Source organism: Mercurialis annua, linkage group LG5, assembly GCF_937616625.2.
Source record: "Mercurialis annua linkage group LG5, ddMerAnnu1.2, whole genome shotgun sequence".
NCBI classification, from domain to species: Eukaryota; Viridiplantae; Streptophyta; class Magnoliopsida; order Malpighiales; family Euphorbiaceae; genus Mercurialis; species Mercurialis annua.
Window position 1 is genome coordinate 7,584,120 of NC_065574.1, and position 21,924 is coordinate 7,606,043.

Genomic DNA, 21,924 nt, shown 5'->3' on the forward strand with positions numbered 1-21,924 from the left:
TTTATTATATTTATTAAATATTAGGGTTTAAGTGATGTAATATGTCAAATTCATGGTAATTGCTTATAATTATTATTTAAATAATTGAGAAAATGTACAATTTCATAGTTCAGGGGTCTATTTATACCCCTAAGCTAAACATATGGGAGAAAAGGACTCATTTCATTTTCATTCTTCTTCTACCACACTCTACTCACTTTTTTACTTTTTCCTTCTTTACTTTTTTTTACCTCAAAACGCGTCCGGGAGTCCGATTACCGTCGCAAATAACCGTCACCAGAAGCTGCGCTTGGCTGACATCCCGGCATCAGCACCACTGGTAAGCTCGCCGTGTTTTGAAAACTGAAGCAGATATTTATCAATCAATAACTGAGTTTACTGCTCAATTTGATTTTCATTTCCCTAATTTGTTATTATGATATTGAAAACCACCACAGTAATTTTCATAATGGAAACGAATAATTTGAGGCCAAATGCACAAGCCGGTGAACCTACGGCGGATACAGGTGACTGGAGAGCAACTCTGCAGCCTGAGAAGCGCCAGCGAATTGTCAACAAAATGTTAGTTTTTTCTCTAATTCTTTTGTAATCTGTGTGTTTTATTTTATTTGTATGTTGTATGTAAAAATAATTTCAATTTCAGTTTTTTTTGTTGTTTTATTCATTTATTAGGGTTACATGAACACTTATTTGATGATGATGTGTGTGATCAAGCTATAGGAATGCCACGTCCGAGATTTAACTTGTAAACGGAAAGAAGAAACGAGATAACTTTTGTAAATAATTCAATAGGATTACAGTTTACCTAAATTAGTTCGCCTTAATGTTACTTGAAATGACTACTTTGCAAGTTCGTAAAATTGAAGGTCATATAGTGATTTGAGAAGATTTCATAATCGAATGTAAAAGCAAAATTAGCGTATGCACAGACATCACTGCAATAGCAACATATACATCAACAAATTTCACTAAATAATTTCTGCTTTGTTATAATATGAGATGCATTTAATATTAAAAGCTCCCGGTACAAAGCTTTAGAATGAAAGTTTCTAGACAAAAGCTACAATGATGGAATTTTGTTACTTTACATGGGACATGCTATCTGCTCATAATTACATTCTTAATACTATTTGCATGTTTATCGTTCTTAATACTATTGACAAAAAAAAATTTGCAATGCGTAGAATTGACACATTAAAAATACATCTTCCATATTCTGGCCAAGAGGGACTTGACAAACTCGTGCAAATGGCGGTGCGATTTGAGGAAAAGATTTATAGTGCTGCCATAAGCCAGGTATATGTCAGTGAAAGTGAAGCGCGAATTCTGTTGCTAATTATCTATCTTTAAAATGTACTCCTTGAAGGTGTTTTGGAAAGGGATGTAAAAGTAAATGACGAAGTAAGGAGAAAGAAAGAGAGGATAGTTTGAAAGAAAACGTTACAAATTGAAAAGCCACTATTTACTTGGACAGCTGTGCTTGCATTTTGGAACATTATGATATCTAATGTTTGTTTCTTTCTAATGATCTCTGGTTTCAGTCTGACTATTCCCGCAAATTATGTTTGATGATGCTTACAATGGAATCCAAGTCTCAAAACAAAATGCCCAATACTGTGCCGCAGAACCCGGCTGGCAATGGCAACAGACCCGCTGATCTAGCAGGTATTGTGAGGTCTAATTTTTTTCATCTGTGGCTTTTTTTTTTCTATGATATATGCGAGGCTCATAAACTGTGGGATTGATGGTCATTAGCTGCCAGAAACAGTCACAAGTTCTAAACAAAATGTTTGAACTATCCAAGTATGTGGCTAATTGTTGAGTTTTTCCTAATTTTATTTTTCTTGGCGATAATTATGGAGATGAATGACTCTTTCATGGTTGGAATCAAGTACTTGTACTACTTAATTTTCTTTAAATTGTAGATCTTTCTGTTAATGGTTGATCTACAACTGCTGTTTCTTGAATTTCATGGGATTATTAGGTTGTTGCTAACCTGGTCTCTGTTTACTTTCTTTGCTTGGTTAGCATTTCAGCGTATGCAGGCTCAAGTTCACAATCAAGGGCGGTCACCTCCTGGTGTAATTCAACAGAATCCGCAATCAGACCTGAGGAGGCAGATGGAATTGTTAATGCTTTAGTTATGCGCACAATAGTATGTATCTATTTAGTGTAACTAGTAAGTGATATTTTAAGGATTATTGTTATTCAGTCAACTTGAATCTAATTGGTAAGAGGCTAAGTATAGTTTTATCCAACAAGTAACTCATTTTCTCGGAATGTCTTTAAATATAATGAAAAAGTTAAACTTACGTGTGTTACTATTTATTGCAAAAGGTAAGGTATGTAAGTGACTAAAGCATTAAAGTTTAGGGTCATAATTATATCTTTAGCCTATAATTTATTTGACTAAAATTGCTATACATAATTACATATATCGGATTAATAACCAAATTACACAAATGTTGTCAACAAGTTTTAAGAATCCCGATGGAGGAATGAATCCTAAATTGGCAAGGACTCTGAAATAAGAAAAAAACACTTAAAACTTCCTATTCTGAAAAAATTCCCACATTAAACAAGAAACTAAACACAATTTAACAGTGCAAAGTATTAGCAATCCCGATGGAAGTAGGAATCCAAATCTGCCAAGGACTTCCAAGTAGGAGAAACGAACTTAAAATTTCTTCTATAAATTAGACACGAGCGTCATTCATCAAAAAAAAAAAAAAAACAATCAGCAATTGTAGATTACTCTGAGAAAACATGGCAACCAACAAAAAGTTTCTTTCTTCAGCAAGTAAAACTGTGTGTTTCTGCTCACCGTCAACTCTTCCAGGCGCATTCAAGTGCAGGCTTCACCGTCCAACTGCACCCTCGACCTCATCGTCATCTTTACCGCCTTTACCGCCAAGGCGAGTGGTGGTATCATCGTCATACTCCTCTTCGGCTTCTTTAACTCTGTCAAGAACATCGTCAGGAGCAGCAGTTATAAGGGCAGAATCACCAAAATCAAAGAACATGAAGAATCTGATGGCCACATTAAAAGTTAGTCTTATGAAGGCCTATCTTATGCAGACTATTACACCACCATCATGTCAAAGAAAGAGCGGGTTTCAGCCTAATAAACCTTCGAGGTTCTCACCTTATGTCGGCCATTCTCATCGAGTTGCTGTTTCTTGATTAGTTATATTGTACGTCATTACTGTTATTCTATAACTCATGTACTAAGGCTAAGGTTTTTGCAAGTGTTTGGGACATGAATTTTGGGGTTTTGTAGCATTTATATTGTACATTCAATGGTTAATTTAGCAATCTATATACAGTTTTGTAATTTCTACTGTTAGTCTTATTTTTAAATGATTTATAATCACTTACAATTCGACTCATCCGAATTCAAGCCGAACATAATTCTATGAGGGGCAAGATTCTCTCAATTTAGCAAATCTATACGATTTGATTGTTAGCGGTTTAATCACTCTCTATACTATAAGCATATATCATATATTGACTAATCTGTAAGAAGCAGCTGCCATTTCTTTGTATTTGCTTTTCAACAATTCAACAAGCTGTATCCTAATTTATAGAGCCCACAGGGACTATAGGGTCAACCTTTTACTTACTAATCTTGGCTAATATTTTTATGAACAAAGTATCAGTTTTACCCCCACAACTTGCGTTAAAGTTTTAAGGCTTATCCCCTTAAAATCCTCCCACCTTTTACCCCTAATTCGTTTGCACCCTCACGTTGTAAAACCACCAAATATACTCAAATTATGACCTTTCACTTTCAATTGCACCCTTAAGCATTAAATTGACCTCTTTTCATTTGAAAAATATTCAAATCAATACTTTAAATTTTAGCATATATTTTAAAATAGGACTTATATTTTATTTAAAACAAAAATAAACCTATTTTTTCAAGTAAAAAGAGATCAATTTAATGCTTGAGGGTGCAATTGAAAGTGAAAGGTCGTAATTTGGGTATATTTGGTGATTTTGCAACGTAAGGGTGCAAACGAATTGGGGGTAAAAGGTGAGGGGTTTTTAAGGGGATAAGTCAAGTTTTAAAAAAGTCAAAATAGCAAATCGAGATTATTTTTATTATGAACTTATCCAAATCAGGTCAAAAACCTCCCTTCCCTTCACTCTCACCCTAGAAAGTGAGACACACTCATTTGTATTTAATGGTGTCTTTTTTTTTTCAAAGTGATATTTAATAGTAAAAAGGTTTAATATTATCCTACCTAGTTTTTAATTTTTTTAAATTAACACATAATAATTTAATAAAAAACAATTCAATCCTTTTAATTTTTTAAAACTATATATGTATATATATATATATATATATATATATATATATATATATATATATATATATATATATATATATATATATATATATATATATATCAGAGTAATATTAATTAAAAATATTGAATACTTTTTTTTGCATTCTTTAATATAAAAGCTTAATTAAAAAAAATTAAAAAATGAAAAATAATTTAATCCTATCCAATTGAACCACTCAAACCGAACCAAAACACTCTAACCCAACCACTATTTTCTGACCACCCTTTTTTAGGCCACCATATTTTCCAGGCGGCCATTTTTCCGGCGACCAATTAAACACTAATAAATAAACATGAAAATTTTCCCGTTTGGGTTCAATCTACTCGTCTCTACTCTTATGAGATGAACATATCTCTGCTCATATGAGACGTGCTCGTCTCAGACGAGCATATCTCTGCTGGTCTGAGACGAGGACGAGCATGTCTCGTCTGAGAATGTGAAAAAAATTATTCAAAAACGTCGTCGGAGTTTTTGTCCGAGTGAAGGTTGAAGAAGATAGGTTCAACTATTTCTTGAATCAGAACCGTCGGTTTGTGAATCGTGACCACTTCTAGGTTGTAGATCATAACTTAGTTTTTAATGCATAATCATCTTACTTTTCATCCCTTTACACTTCATCTAAAAGTTGGATTGATTTGTTTACAAAATAGAAGCTATGGGTCAATTTGCTGGAATAGTTTAAGATGGAGCCATTTAATCAATTGAGAAAAGTTTAGGAGGTAAATCGACCTTTCATCCATATCTATATTTAGAGGGTAATTAATTAGTTAAGATTTAACAATTTCAGACCAGTCGAATTAATTTCTCAAGGACAAGGACTCTGAAATAAGAGAAAATACTTGCATCTATTGGCCTCGCTTGGTTGGGGGTAAATAGATTAGGGAAGTTGTACTTTCCAGGAAGTAGCAAATATTTTTTATTTGATTTAATTTATACATTCTACTTCACGGGAAGTTGGATGTTTGACTTCTCTTTAACTAGGGAAGTAACTTCCCTAGCAAAACCCAAGAAAGTAGAACTTCCCTAACACTTTTATTGTATTTTCCTAATTTAACCTTAACTTTTTCTTTTTTTTTTCCTTTTTAAATTTATATAAAAATTATCATAGGACATTTTTGTCTTTTAATTAAAAATTAGTTTTGTACTTCCCGGAAAGTAAAAATCAAAACAAGCAATATTTATCAACTTGCTGAGAAGTTAACTTCTCAGGAGCTATACTTCTCGGGAAGTTAACTTCCCGGAAATTGCTATAAAACGAACCAAGCGAGTCCTAAGACCAACATTAATTACAGTGAAGAAAGCACGTAGAGAGTAGAGACTAAGCTTAAATCACTGCTTAATATTTGCATCTTTCTTCTCTTTCAATTCAAATTAAAAAGAGGTCAGCTTTCTCAAAACCCTTAAAACCCAATAACAACCCAATAACAACGGGAGTGAATGACGGCGGTGTCGTAAATTTCAGAATGAATTTTATTTCGAGATAAAATTCGGTTTAATTAAATTAATTAGTCTTTTACATTAATTTTAATAAATTCATTAGTAAATTTATTTAATTTAATTAAATGAATATGAATTTTTAATTAGTTAATTAGAAGATATTGATAACTTTTCAATAGATATGAATTTATAATAATAAAAGTAATTAATTTGGTTTAGAGATTTGGTTTATAATAATAAAAGTAATTAATTTTATAATAATAAAAGTAATATTAAACTATATTATAAATAAAATTCTTGTGAAAAACATTTAAAATTTTAAGAATATTTTATACTGTTTACTTTTTAGAAAATTTGTGATCATCAAAAACTATTTTTTATTTATAAAGTAATTTATATTTTGTTTTGAATTTCATTTAAATTTGATAATTTTTCTTTTTCTATGCAGTTTATTAAACTATTAAAAGAAATCAGAATTTATGATATAGTTAGAAATGATAAATGACGAAATGTTTTTGTAAAAATAATTCGTGAAAAATATATTTAAAATAAAATATAAATCATTTAATTTAATTTAATAATATCACAAAAAATATAAAACTTTATCAATTTGATAGTTTATCAAAAGCTTAGAGAAGGCTAAATTGTCCGTTATCGGGAAAGTGACTGTGACTCTCTTGATGTTTAAATTAGAAATTGAACTTATGATATACTTAATTAAAAATGAAAAATATTAAAAAAAAATGAAAAATCTGACTTTTTTATGACAAAATATAAAAGCTTATCAATTTGATCTTTTATTAAAAGTTTAAGAGGCTAATTATCTTTTTATCCATGACTCATTTTCTCGGAATGTGTTTAAATATAATGAAAAAGTTAAACTTACGTGTGTTACTATTTATTGCAAAAGTTAAGGTATGTAAGTGACTAAAGCATTAAAGTTTAGGGCCATAATTATATATTTAGCCTAAAATTTATTTAACTAAAATTGCTATACATAATTACATATATCGGATTAATAACCAAATTACACAAACGTTGTCAACAAGTTTTAAGAATCCCAATGGAAGTATGAATCCTAAACTGGCAAGGACTCTGAAATAAGAAAAAAACACTTAAAACTTCCTATCCTGGAAAAAAATCCCACATTAAACAAGAAACTAAAGTAGAATTTAACAGTGCAAAATATTAGCAATCCCGATGGAAGTAGGAATCCAAATCTGCCAAGGACTTCCAAATAGGAAAAACGAACTCAATTTTTTTTCTATAAATTAGACACGAACTTCATTCATCAAAAAAAAAAAAAACAATCAGCAATTGCAGATTACTCTGAGAAAGCATGGCAACCAACAAAAAGTTTCTTTCTTCCGCAAGTAAAACTGTGTGTTTCTGCTCGCCATCAACTCTTCCAGGTGCATTCAAGTGCAGGCTTCACCGTCCAGGTGCACCCCCATCGTCATCTTTACCGCCTTTACCGCCAAGGCGAGTGACATCACCGTCGTCATACTCCTCTTCGGCTTCTTTAACTCTGTCAAGAACATCGTCAGGAGCAGCAGTTATAAGGGCAGAATCACCAAAATCAAAGAACATGAAGAATCTGATGACCACATTAAAAGTTAGTCTCTATCTCATCCAGACTATTACACCACCATCATGTCAAAGAAAGAGCGGGTTTCAGCCTAATAAACCTTCCAGATTCTCATCTTACGGCGGCCATTCTCATCGAGTTGTTGTTTCTTGATTAGTTAGATTGTAATACTATATTCATGTACTTAGGCTCAGGATTTTGGGGTTTTGTAGCATTTATATTGTACATTCAATGGTTAATTTAGCAATCTATATTCAATTTTGCAACTTTTACTGTTAGTCTCTTTTTCTTTCTTAAAATGATTTAATCACTGATCTCTATACAATGACTAAACTGATATGGACTAATACGAATTCGAGCTGGCCATAATTATATGAGCGGCAAGATTCTCTCAGTTTAGCAATCTATGCGATTTTATTGTTAGCGGTTTAATCACTCTTTATACAATAATCATATATCATATATTGACTAATCTCAAATTCGAGCTGCGGACATAATTATATAAGTAGCACAAGTTTATTTTAGTCTATCTTTGAACACAGGCAAATGAAGAATTTTTAGTTTGCATAAGAAATAACTCACAAGAACAAAAAAAGTTCATACCTATCAAAGTGTTTAATTACAAACTAATGAAATATTTTACATGATTAGGAACCCTAAACTTTTAAGAAATCAAATTTATATCTACCAGACTATAATTATACAAGCGACTGCTGCCGTGATACTGAAGCAAGCTAAGACAGTATCCACACAAAATTACTCCGTGATCTACTTCTTTTTTATTTTTTTATAGGCAAAAGGCTCACATTAGCCCTTAAAGTCAAACCAAAAGAATTTATAAGACCCTAAGGTGAAAGCGGGCTCACTTTAGTCCTAGAGGTTGTCCAAAATGGTTCATATTGAACCGGACGCTGACTCCGTCAGTTTTTTTCTGTTATGGCATATATATGAAAAAAGCTCAAAAACATCCTTAATATTTAAAATACTTACTATTTTTATATTTATAATTTTTTTTAACTACTTTCACCCTCTTTTACATTTAAATATCAATAATTAACTAATATTTAAAATTAAAATGTTTATTAAAATAATCGAAACTCCATTAAACACTTCGAAATCTAATTAAAAAATCGAAATTCAATTAAACAAATCAAAATTCAATGAAATCAAACAAAATTCAATTAAACACTATAGTACGAAATCCAATTAAACGCCATAGTACAAAATCCTAAACTCTAATTATAATTGACTGAAAAATTATAATTAACATAATTTAAATCAAATAATTTTTTTAAAATTAACTTAAAATAGAATGCAATTTATCTTGAAACTTACTTTTTATTCCAAAATAAAAAATAAAAAAAATTCCACTGCCGCCTACCGCCGTCTTCTTCCACATCCGCTCCGGCCGAACACCAACAAAGGAGCACTTCGTCTCCTCCATCAATGGAGGAGACGAGGTGCTGGTCTCCTCCATTAATGGAGGAGACGACCAACTCGTCTCCCCCCGTAATGGAGTAGACCAGATCTGCTGGTCTCCCCCTTTAATGGGGGAGACGAGCTTCTGGTCTCCCCCATTAACCGGGGAGACGAGCTGCTGGTCTCCCCTGTTCATGGAGGAGACGAGCTCGTCTCCTCCATTAACAGCGGAGACCAGTAGCACATCTTCGTCTCCCCCATTAATAGGGGCGACGGTAGGCGGTAGCGGAACTATTTTTTTTATTATTATATTTGGAATAAAAATTAAGTTTTAAGATAAATTAAGTTCTAATTTAATTAAATTTTTAAATTAATTTTGTATTATGATATTTAATTGAATTTCGACTGGTTCATTGAATTTTGATTTGTTTAATTAAATTTCAATTTATTTAATTAGTCTTCGAAGTGTTTAATGGAGTTTCAATTATTTTAATGAATATTTTAATTTTAAATATTAGTTAATTATTGATATTTAAATGTAAAAGAGGGTGAAAATGGTCAAAAAAATTATAAATATAAAAATAGTAAGTATTTTAAATATTAAGGATGTTTTTGAGCTTTTTTCATATGTGCCATAACAGAAAAAAACCGACGGAGTCAGCGTCCGGTTCAATATGAACCATTTTGGACAACCTCTGGGACTAAAGTGAGCCCGCTTCCACCTTAGGGTCTTATAAATTTTTTTGATTTGACCTTGAGGGCTAATGTGAGCCTTTTGCCTTTTTTATACTATTGAGGTGAAAATTAGAAAAATTAAATTGATTAAAAAATGGCTAAAATTGCAACCAAATATTTAAATCAGAATATTACTATAAAAATTAAAAATTCTATCTAATAGCAACAACTCTCAAATGTTTGAATTCATTTTGCTATTAGGTTTTTTATTTTATCATTTATAAACTGGTTAATTGAAAGTTTGGTGTCCATAGTTTTTGTTTTGAATTTTTTAGTTATTTTCTTGAGTATCTATGTAATTTTATTCATAATGATTAGTTAAACTTTATCTAGGTATTATCATCTATATTAGATTTTAATTTTTTATTGTATTATTTAAAAATCCATTTAAATTATTTGGTTAGATAACATTGTTAAAAATATACATTTATTACCATAAACATTACAAATTACTTACAATCTTAATAATCAATTGAAATCTAAATTTGTTTACTATTAAACAATAACAATTTCTATACTAATTTAAACATGTAGTATCCATATTTAGCCTACTAATAATATGTACCCATTTTAGGTATATTTATTATTAATTGGAATATAAATTTTCAATAAAAATAATTTTAACAGTATAATAAAATAGATTTAACTATTTTTTTTATTAAGAAAATAAGGGTTATTAGTCAAAATGGCACGAAACTTTGTACCTTGTATCAAAATAATAATTTGTATCTTTCAGTGCCATAATTTCTATATTTTATTTCAGATAAATTTTTTCAATAAATTCAGGCCATTTTATATGACGTGGCAGCCAGAGTAAGAATGTTGTTTTATGACGTGGAGTTTTCTCTGGTTGTCACATCATAACAAAATGGTCTGAATTTATAAAAAATGGCTTAATCACCAAAACCCCTCCACCTTTTAGCCCCTTTTCAAATGCACCCTGACGTTGCAATTTTGTCAATTGCACTCTAATTCGCACCTTTGGTTTTCAATTCCACCCTCAAGTACTAAATTGATCTCTTTTTCATTTGAAAAAAGTTAAAATAAGTCATCCATTTTTAACTTTTTATGTGGAAAAGAGTTCAAACGAGTACTTTATAAAGGTTTTTATGAATTTTTCCCGAGTGAAAAAAGTCCAATTTGATTTTAAGGGTGGAATTGAAACCCAAAGGTGCGAATTAGGGTGCAACTGACAAAATTGCAACATCAGGGTGCAGCTGAAAAGGGGGCTAAAAGATGAGGGTTTTTTTTGTGATTCCGAATATATAAATTATGGTATTAAAAAGATACAAATTAAAGAAAGGGTACTATTTTAATACAAGGTACAAAGTCTTAGTACCATTTTGGATAATAATCCAGTCAATCAAAAGCTTAAAACGACCAAGTCTTGTTCATAATATAAAAACACAGAAATTTAATGTCAGCTCGCTCGCATCTTCCTTTCTTAATTATTCAGATTGAATTTTCCTATTTCATCTCCTCAATTTGATTCTCTTCAATTTCTAGGGTTCGTACTTTATTTTAAACTTGCGAAAAATCTACAATAATTTTAACATCTTCGTATTGGGTTATAATCTGGTTTAGGGTTCAACTAATTTTATTTTTTTGCTATCAATTGATCTTATAAATGTTATGCTGTTTTTTGCTTGTTGCAGTTCTTTAAATTTGTTTATTTTTAAAGCTGATCAATATTTTTCTCTTATGTTTGTTGTTTTTCAGTGTAAGCAGCAGCAGGTAATTTAATTTGTCTCAATGGATACAAATAATTGGAGGCCAATTGCACAAGCTGGGGAGCCTACAGTAGATACAGGTGACTGGAGAGCAACTCTGCAGCCCGAGAAGCGGCAGCGAATTGTCAACAAAATGTTAGTCTTTTTCTCTTTATCTTATCTAATCCGCCTGATTAATTTTATTTGTAATAACAATTTGCATTTTAAATTAGCAGTTTTTAAATAGCCTGCATCGCATCCGAGCTTTAGGCTTCCATATTTGTTAGTAACTTGTAGCTGTTAAATTTTCTCTTTGTTTCCTGTTCCACATGAAGTTTTAAAAATACGCCGACTTTTCAAGAGCTAGCTTTTCGTTGTTAGCACCTCATAGCTGCATTATAGAAATACAATTTCCGAGTTTGGGGCCTGTCCTTTTGTTATTGTTACTATTGTTGTTTTAATCATTTATTAGGGTTAAATAGACATTTATTGGATGGTGATGTGTGATAAAAATATAGGAATGCCGCATCGGAGATTTCGCTGGTAATTGAAAATAAGAAAAAATAATTTGTGTAAGTTATTTAATAAGATTACATCTTTATCAATTTTTCAAACTTAAGTTCAGGTTTTCATTTCGATATAACTAAAACCAAATTGATGATAGTCCTCTCATTGCTTGCGCTTGTCACGACTGCCCTACAATTTTCACTTTAATGTTACTTGAAATGACTCATTCACAAGTTCGTAAAATTGAATGTCATATAGTGATTTGAGAAGATTCCATAATCAAATTTTAAAAGCAAAACTAGTAGCAATTTATATTATACGTCAATAAATTTTACTAAAAACTTTCAGCTTTGTTATAATATAAAAGATGCATTTATTTTGTTAAAAGGTCCTCTATAAAGCTTCGAAATGAAAGTTTCTGGACAGAAGCTAATTAAGTACAATGATGCAATTTTGTTACTTTACATGGGTGACATGCTATCTTCTCATGATGTGATTCTGTAAATGCATTCGCATGTTTATCATTTGTGGTGTACCTTCTCTTGCTTCAACTAATCTTCAATGCCATTGATATAATTGACAAATAAAGTGTTTTTCCATGAGTAGAATGGACACATTGAAAAGACATCTTCCTTTTTCTGGCCAAGAGGGACTTGAAGAACTCAAGAAAATTGCTGTGCGGTTTGAGGAAAAGATTTATACTGCTGCCATAAGCCAGGTAAGTCCTTGAAAGTGAAGTTTGAATCCTTATCCTAAATATCACTCTTTAAAATGTACTCGTTTTACTTGTAAGGATTGAAGGTGTTTTTGAAAGGGATGTAAAAGTAAATGATTAAATGAGGATGAAGAAAATCCTTCAAAAAAAAAAAAGAGGAAAGCTGGAAAGAAAACATTACAAATTGAAAAACCATATAGTTATGTCTGTATTTTGGAACTTTATGAGATCTAATTATTTTTTCTTTCTAACAGTCTGACTATCTACGGAAAATATCTTTGAAGATGCTTACGATGGAATCCAAGTCTCAACATAATATGCCCAATGCTTTGTCACAGAACCCAGCTGGCAATGGCAACAGACCCACCGATCCAGGTGGTATGACCTAGACTGATCATTGAACTTCAGTTGATTTGCATCAAACTATAACTTTTATGTTCCTTCTATGGCTTATGTACTGTTTATGTTTTCTAATTTTATGTACATATGTGGGGCTCATTAAATGTGGATTGATGGTCATGAGCTCTGCCAGAAACAGTCACAAGTTCTACTAAACAAAATGTTTAAAATAGTGCTTATTCTTGAATGGGACAAATGGTGTATCTACAGCTGCTGTTTCTTGAATTTCATATTTTTTGGTTGTTTCTAACCTAGTCTCTGTTTCCATTCTTTGCTTGGTCAGCATCGCAGAGTATGCAGGCTCAAGTTCACAATCAAGGGCAGTCACTTCCTGTTCCCATGTCAGCTAACCAGACTCAAACACGTCAGCAATTATTATCCCAGAATATTCAGAATAATATGTCATCTACAGGGGGGGTTCAAAGTTCTTCCGGTTTAACATCTGCGCTGCCTACTGTTTCTGGTTTAACTCAATCTTCTATTCCCAATGTTGTTGGCCAGAATCCTAACATGCAAACCATTTCTGGAGTTCCCCAGAGCTCAGCAGGCAATTCAATGGGACAAGTGATGCCTTCTAATATGTTTGCCAATTCTCAGAGGCAAATGGCAGGAAGGCAACAGGTTGTTCCCCAGCAGCAACAACAACAATCCCAGAATGCGCAGTATATATATCAGCAGCAATTACAACAGCAACACCAGCAGCTTATGAAGCAGAAATTCCAGCAATCTCATATTCAACAACAACAGCAGCAGCAGCAGCAGCAACAGCAACAAAACCTGTTACAGTCATCTCAGTTGCAATCTTCCCAGCAATCCAGTATGCAGACATCATCTGTTATGCAGCCTTCGATGATGCAATCAACACCCCTCTCTAGTGTTCAGAATCAGTCTACTTCTGTCCAACAATCTACACAATCCATGCTTCAACAGCATCCGCAATCAGTCATGAGGCAGCAGCAACAGCCACAACAAGGTGGTAGCATTCATCAACAGCAGGCACCAATGATGCAGCAGTCACTTTTACCTCCTCAGCAATCACTTTTACCTCCTCAGCAGCAGCAACAGTTAATGGGCCAACAATCAAATGCCACAAACATGCAGCAAAATCAGTTAATTGGACAACAAAACAGTGTCGGAGACATGCAGCAGCAACAACCAAGGTTGATGGGCCAGCAGAATAACATTCAAAATATGCAGCAACAGCATCAGCAGCAGCAATTAATGGCACAACAAAATAACCTCTCGAATATCCATCAGCAGCAATTAGGATCTCAAACTAATGTCTCTGGCATGCCACAACAATTGCTTGGAACTCAGCCTGGAAACTCAATGATGCAAACTAATCAGCACTCAGGGCTCATGCTGCAACGGCCTAAGGTTCCACTGCAACAAGTGCAGCAAAGTGCATCTAACTTGCTACCCACTCAAGGGCAGCAGCCACAACAACAGCTACCTCAGCAGCACATGATGTCACAGATTCAACCACAGGCAACACAGTTGCAACAACTGGCTTTGCAACAGCAGTCTAATTCATTACAAAGAGATATACAGTCAGGGCTTCATGTGTCAAATCAAGCTCCAGCTTCGTTGCTTCAGCAACAGAATGTAATGGATCACCAGAAGCAATTGTATCAATCACAAAGACCTCTTCCAGAGACGTCATCAAGTATGTCATTACATTCCTGCAGTTTCTAGTCATGTTCCAACTGTGATTTTATGCTTTCTTGTGTGCAAATATGCTCCAATTTGCATCATAATTCTATTGCTTCTCTTCAAACTTCTGGGAAGATGCAAGAATGGTTTAATATTTATTAGTCCCTTGGTAGAGCCTTTTATGCTACTGGAACCACTATCTACTGAAACAATTACAGTCATTCTTTAACTCATGTTGATTACTCCCTTTATTCCCTTTTGTTTGTCCATTTTAACAAAACACACATATTAAGAAAGTCGTTAATATTTCATATAAATGACTAAATAACCTTACATTGATATACTAAAGTCCATATATTAATAAATGCTATCTCTACTCCACTATCTAAATTAAAGGGTAGTAATGAAAAAAAAAATTAAAATTTGTCATTGAAACTTGTAATTGACAGATATTTTGAAACAAAAAAACTTCAAAAAAGACAAATAAAAGGGAACAGAGGGAGTAATTAATTCTGGTCCATAATATCTCCTATGAATAACTAATCAAGGATTTGATGTGGAAGAATTGTTCTTCAGCATGCTAAAATCAAATTTGTAATAAACTTTCTTGCTACTTTAGCGTGGTGCGTCTCAGTTGATTTCTTTATTTAAGTTAATGCATTTGTTGATCATACTTGCCACATTTCTTTCTTTAGCTGTGAAGATATACTGTAATTTGTGTAGAATGTTGAAGTTGTATTTGACTTACATGTCTATTTTTGAAGCTTCACTAGATTCTACGGCGCAGACTGGACATAATGGAGGTGATTGGCAAGAGGAAGTTTACCAAAAGGTATTTTCTGTTACGTATTGCGTTAGATGAGGCTTGTTTATATCTTTTTTTCCCCGCAATGATGGTAATCGACACCTAGAGTCTCGGGTGTTAGTAATTAGATTTTTATGCCACCACATTATCAGTGGGGCTCCTCGTGTATCCCTTTCCTTTAAGAAATTAGTCTCTTAAGGTGTGGAGGTTTGAACCCAAAGAATCAGAATTTAGGGAACTCAGTTTTGGGGTTTAGATATAGGGAAGAATTGGAAATTGAAGATAACTTTGGTCAGGAAATAGGAATTGTTGCATTTGCTCTTCAAGATGATATATGAAATAATGAACTATTAAAGCATAAATTTCAGCTTTTAATATCAAACAGACTCCTGCAAATGCTGTCCTACATCTACTAATGAATCTCATATTCCTTTTCCTTAGGTCCTCTACATGCTTTGTTTTACTTCATTCTATTTAAGAATCTCAGTCCATCCTTATTGATGACTGTGATTAATTAACATTTTATTTCTTTTGTTTGATATATTTTTTATTTATATGCTGAATACTGAATTCATTTGCTGTTTTTCTTTTATTTCCATACTCAAATATTTGATCACGCAAAAAAGGTGGTTAAATAGACTTTCCCACGGTTCAAGAACCGCCGGTTCCGAACCAAAATAAATGGAACCAGCCAGTTCCAGTTTATAGTTTTGGTTCCCGCCGGTTCAAAATAAAAAATAAAAAATCTTAAAATCTTAAAATTTTTAAATTAAAAATTAAAAATTAAAATGCTAAGTGTGAAGTGGGTAGCTGTCAATGATATTAGAAAGCCACAAGGGGAGAAGGTGGTGAAGTGAATAGGGAATGGTGCATGTGATGCCCTGCATGCGTGTTGAAGTAGGACTTCCGGCTGCTGTGTGCTCTGGCAAAACGGTGCCTGACCTGTACTTTACTCCACATGCATTGCGCATTGTCTTATCATTGTCATCTTATCTCATATTTGATAGAGAGGTACAGAGCTTGCGTATTGAAGTTCAGTGATAACACTTTAGTAATCTTTTAAACGGTTCAGAACCAAACCCACTGGTTTGTAACTGGAACAAGTGGTTCCATTTCCAAAAGAAGGGAAACCGGCCCATAGCTGGTCAGAGTCTGGTTCCGAGCTGGTTTTGACCGATTCGGTTCCAGGCCCAAACAAGCCCGTGGCCACTTATAGTTGGGGGAAAAATAAACTAATATGGGAACCAGGAATGGCCAAAAAAAGTTTTCATGAAGATAATGTACTGTGTTAGACTTCAAAATTTATATAGAGGTTCAAGCTGTTCTATTTCATCACATACTATGAGAGTGCATGAGTAAAGCTAGTAACTGATAGGAGAAAAATGCATACTTGGGTTTTCAGTTATGGAGGATTAACTGCAAAACAGCTGGCTCTGGTTATGAGTTGTTTGCAAAATGTTCTGTCCCTCAAAAATAAAAAAAAATTCATAATAAATAATTAAAATATTATTTTTCCTTCTTCAGATTTTAAGTCGGTCATAATTCACTAGCCATTATGCTTTCATCTTGCGCTTCTATTCATTTTTGCATCACCAAGGAAGTGTCCAAGGTGCAGAGGAGCCACATTAGTCTGTCTTAAACTTCAAGTTAAAACTCTGCTGTAACAAAAGGATACTATTGGGGATGTTAGCAGAAACATAGTCCCTACAGTTGATCAAGTGCTTACCATCTCTAACCCTAACATTAATTTCAACACCTTTATGTCTTGTGCGGATAAGCATGCCTTGTCAACTGGTGGATATTGATACTGCTTGTACTATCTCGATCAGTACCTTTTAGTTGTGCATCTACATTTTCATTGCTTGTTTGCAAATACAGTTGGAACGCTTATTTTTATTGTTACCGAGTAACTGAAATCTTTTTTTATGTAATCTTTCAATAATTTGTCTTTTTTAAAATGTTAGATCAAAATCATGAAGGAGACGTACTTACCAGAGCTAAATGAAATGTATCAGAAAATCGCTGCAAAACTACAGCAGGCAAGTTAACTAACTACTTTTTCTCTTAATTTACTGTATATCCAATACTTGCAAACTATTTCCAATTTATTTATTATGGTCAATAACACCTTGTACTTCTTCCGACTCATGTTACACATGTTATTGGGGTTTATTGGGACATAATTTGCATCTGATACTTCCTTAAAGATAAGATGCCTGCAAAGAGAAGGAAGATAACCTTTGCATTTATTGATTCTACCTGCAAAGGTTGAATGCGTATTTTGAAGCTTACAAGTACTTGTATTTTGTCTTCCAGCATGATTCACTTCCACAACCACCAAAGACGGACCAGCTTGACAAACTGAAGATGTTCAGGACCATGTTGGAGCGCATAATAACATTCTTACAAGTTACGAAAAATAATGTTTCTCCAAGTTTCAAGGATAAGTTGGGATCCTATGAGAAGCAGATTATAAATTTTATAAATACAAATAAACCCAGGAAGCCTATGACTTCAATGCAACAAGCACAGCTTTCCCAGCCCCACGTCCATCAACCACAATCTCAAGTTTCTCAAGTGCAATCTCATGAAAATCAAATGAACTCTCAAATACAATCAATGAACATGCAAGGATCAGTACCCATAATGCAGCAGAATAATATGTCGAGCTTGCAGCAAACTTCAGTGTCTTCTTTATCAGGGGTTTCTACATCACAGCAAAACATGATGAATTCAATGCAAGCATCTTCCAATCTAGATTCAGGACAAGGAAATGCAATGAACTCACTGCAGCAGGTTGGAATGGGTTCTCAGCAGCAGAATCCTCCGAGCGCTGCCAACATGCTTCAACACCCGCATCTGAAACAACAGCAAGACCAGCAGCAGATGTTGCCAGCTCAGCAGCTCAAACAACATTTGCAACAACGCCATATGCAACAACAAATGCAGAAGCAGCAGCTACTGCAACAGCAGCACCAACAACAGCAACAATTGCAACAGCAAGCAAAGCAGTTGCCGGCACAGATGCAAACACATCAAATGCATCAGGTACATCAGATGAATGATGTCAATGACGTCAAGATGCGACAGGTTATGGGTGTCAAGCCCGGTGTCTTTCCCCAGCATCTTTCTGCTGGACAGCGTGCTGCCTATTCCCATCAACAGATGAAACCTGGAGCATCCTTTCCTATTTCTTCACCTCAACTGCTTCAGGTTCCTTCCCCTCAATTATCACAGCATTCTTCTCCACAGATTGATCAGCAAAATCTACTGTCATCTTTAAACAAAGCAGGAACTCCTTTGCAGTCTGCAAATTCTCCTTTTATTGCTCCCTCTCCTCAAACTCCTTTAGCTCCATCCCCCATGCTAGGAGATTCAGAGAAACCTGTATCTATTGTTTCCTCGCTTTCTAATGCTGGAAACATTGGGCAGCAACAGACATCTGTTGCTCAAGCATCAGCTCCATCTCTTGCAATTGGAACTCCAGGGATATCAGCCTCACCGTTGCTCGCCGAGTGTATTGTATCTGATGGTGGCCTTGGTAATCCTATGACTACTGCTTCTGGAAAGTCTACTATTACAGAGCAACCCCTTGAGCGCTTAATGAAAGCGGTTCGTGATGCTTTTTTATTATATGTTATTTGTATACCCTAATTTTAATAGCACTTAAAGACAGGGTGAGGATTATTGCGAATGATAGACTTATGCATCCTTTGTAATAATCCCCAGGTTAAGTCTATATCCTCTAGATCATTAAGTGCAGCTGTCAGTGACATCGGCTCAGTTGTCAGCATGATTGATAGAATTGCAGGTTCAGCCCCAGGTAATGGATCTAGAGCTGCAGTTGGTGAGGATTTGGTAGCAATGACAAATTGTCGTCTTCAGGCGAGAAATTTTATCACCCAAGATGGAATGTCTGGGACAAGGAAGATGAGGCGCTATACAAGTGCTATGCCTTTGAATATTGTATCATCAGCTAGCAGCATAAGTGATAGTTTTAAACAGTTCAATGGTCCTGAAGCGTCTGATTTGGAGTCAACTGCAACATCAAGTGTCAAAAGGCCTAGACTTGAGGTATGTTGTTGGTACTTTTTCCCTGTGTTACTCATTATGAGCAACGCGTTTCATTGTTGCATATGGTTTTCTAGTGGCAATTTTGTGGCTAGGAAAATATAAATATTTTATTGGTAGGATTTAAATGTTGAATGGCGTGTTATTTCCACCTCACTTCTGGAAATCTCTTTTATTCTACATGGAAACCTGACATTGTTCTTCTTTGAACTTAATCATGCTTTTTTGGAGGGAATGCATGAAATAAATCAGCAACTTAAGTGATTGATATAAGTGAGGGTAATATTTGATAAAAAAAACAAGTGAAAAATACAAAAGCACTGTGTTGCTAGGTAGCACAAACCCTTCATTCAATCAACATGTCCTGTTTCGGCACGAAACTTCATTTTATATAATCTTAAAATAAAACTGTTTCGCCGTATCCATGTCCAAGTGTCCTTTTTCCCTGTGTCCGTGTCCGTGCTACCTAGCTATGGTGGTAATTAGTTTTTTTGACTCTAGTCATGACACTGAATACCAGAAAAAACGAGGTGCTTCATCATTTTATATGGTGTTTTACAACCAGCCGAAATGTAAATTCACATGTAGGTTTTTGACGAAATATTGAGTGCATGTTAGTTCCATCTCACTTTCGGTATTGATTTTCTTAGTCTTCATGGAAATATGACATTGCTCTTCTGTAGGCTAATCACGCTCTTTTGGAAGAGATACGTGAAATTAATCAGCAACTTATAGACACAGTGGTTGATATTAGTGAGGAAGATGTTGATCCAAGTGCTGCAGCGGCTGCTGCTGAAGGGCGCGAAGGAACCATTGTAAAGTGCTCTTTCAGTGCTGTAGCTCTCAGTCCTAATTTGAAATCACAGTATGCTTCAGCGCAAATGGTGGGCTTTCAGACCTAATCAAATGTAATACGATATGTGTCATGCCAAAATACTTATTTGTGTTTTATTGCTGCACAGTCGCCCATTCAGCCCCTTAGATTGCTTGTGCCCACAAATTATCCAAATTGCTCGCCAGTACTGCTAGACAAGTTACCAGTAGAAGTCAGGTAAAGGAGCAGGCCCATGCTTACCTCTGAGCTTCTATTATATTTATCATTGCTGCTGATAAACTTGTGTTGTTCATGTTATTTCATCAGTAAGGAGTACGAGGATCTTTCAGTAAAGGCCAAGTCGAGGTTTAACATCTCCCTACGAAGCCTTTCTCAGCCCATGTCGCTTCGGGAGATAGCGAGAACCTGGGATGTTTGTGCCCGTGCAGTTATTTCTGAGCATGCACAACAGAGTGGAGGAGGTAGCTTCAGTTCCAAATACGGGAGTTGGGAAAACTGCTTGAGTGCATCATGATAGCTTTACGCAGGATTGTTCTTGGCAGGGCTCGACGCAAGGTTAAATTATATGTCTGTCATAATGAGCTAACAAGTAGTTTTACACGGATCTACCTAGCTGAACGCTTTTGGGTCCGCTTGTTCTGTAATTACATGTTTTTTTGGGTAAAGTGATGTACATATATGTTTATTAGGTGGAAGAACTAGAGCAATACACAGATGTAGACTAGGTTATTTATGCATCTATCCATGATGCAGTCTGTTGTTAAATTGTCTTATTTATAACAGATTGTATTGTTTTGAATTATTGGGTGATAATAATAAATATAATTATGTCTTTTGTGATTTTTCTTCTTGTCATTCGTATGGAGTTTTAAACTTGTCGTTTGTCTGGATATCCCGAGTTTTTCCATAGATTGGTATGTAAAACTTTGTGAAGTTAGTAGCAACTTCTGTAGATTTTGTGAAAATAGCAATTTTTTTGATATACCGTGAAACTTTGTGAAACTAGCTAAATCTTAATTATTTTTCTTAATAAATTTGTTGCGAAAGCTTGTGAACTATCTAAAATTTGAAACTGTGACTTCCTCGATAATTTTTTTTATATTTTTAAAAAAGTTCTATAAAGTTATGTGAAACTAAATAAAATTGTTTGAAACTGAATTGAAATGAATTTTTACGAATTTATACAAAAGCTTTTGAAATTTTATGAAACTAATTGTAATTAATCTTTACGATATGGTTTCAAATCAAATGAAACTGTAAAACCTTATTAAATTATATGAATATGTATTAAACTAATTAAAATTAAATGAGATTATATGAAATTTTGTGATACCATTAGAACTGTATGCAACTAAATTATAAAAACATTATAATACTTTATGAAACCTTATGAAAATATGTGAAAACATGCCGAAGCATTTCATTGAACATTATATGATATTAAGATGATACAAAAATGAGATCCAAAACTAATAAACAACTAAACACATTATAAAATAGTTATTTTATAAGAAACTAACAGTAAAATTCAAAGGTTAACCAAATAAATCCAAATCAAACTTTTAAAATAAATCTCAAATCAAACCTTAATACAAATCGCAAAAATAAGAAGAAATTAACGTTGCCACACTGCCAAAATATACAATTCAGTTGAAAAGGAATCCTTAAAATATATCTAAGCAAAAGAAATTATTTTAG

General features: G+C 33.8%; 2 protein-coding genes across 6 annotated transcripts; both read left to right on the top strand.

Annotated features, from left to right (window-relative positions):
• The first annotated feature begins 169 nt into the window (after positions 1-169).
• On the top strand, positions 170-21,066 carry LOC126683006 (mediator of RNA polymerase II transcription subunit 15a-like). Of its 5 annotated transcripts, none has more exons than XM_050378816.2 (12): positions 170-319; positions 438-561; positions 12,355-12,466; positions 12,718-12,841; positions 13,146-14,528; positions 15,280-15,347; positions 17,285-17,359; positions 17,637-18,932; positions 19,050-19,394; positions 20,075-20,275; positions 20,354-20,442; positions 20,533-21,066. In XM_050378816.2, exons 2-12 carry the CDS (start codon positions 449-451, stop codon positions 20,738-20,740), a joined length of 4,014 nt encoding a protein of 1,337 aa, XP_050234773.1. In that variant the 5' UTR covers positions 170-319; positions 438-448; the 3' UTR covers positions 20,741-21,066. The 5 variants fall into 5 exon arrangements, with proteins under 5 accessions (XP_050234773.1, XP_050234772.1, XP_050234776.1 ...); XM_050378815.2 differs by lacking the exons at positions 170-319; positions 438-561 and adding exons at positions 10,930-11,039; positions 11,252-11,397; XM_050378819.2 differs by lacking the exons at positions 170-319; positions 438-561 and adding exons at positions 10,930-11,039; positions 11,252-11,397 and having other exon boundaries at positions 15,289-15,347.
• LOC126683009 (uncharacterized) lies at positions 2,160-3,319 on the top strand. Its single transcript, XM_050378824.2, has one exon. The coding sequence runs from the start codon at positions 2,767-2,769 to the stop codon at positions 3,181-3,183; it is 417 nt and encodes a 138-aa protein (XP_050234781.2). The 5' UTR covers positions 2,160-2,766; the 3' UTR covers positions 3,184-3,319.
• Positions 21,067-21,924: the final 858 nt, after the last annotated feature.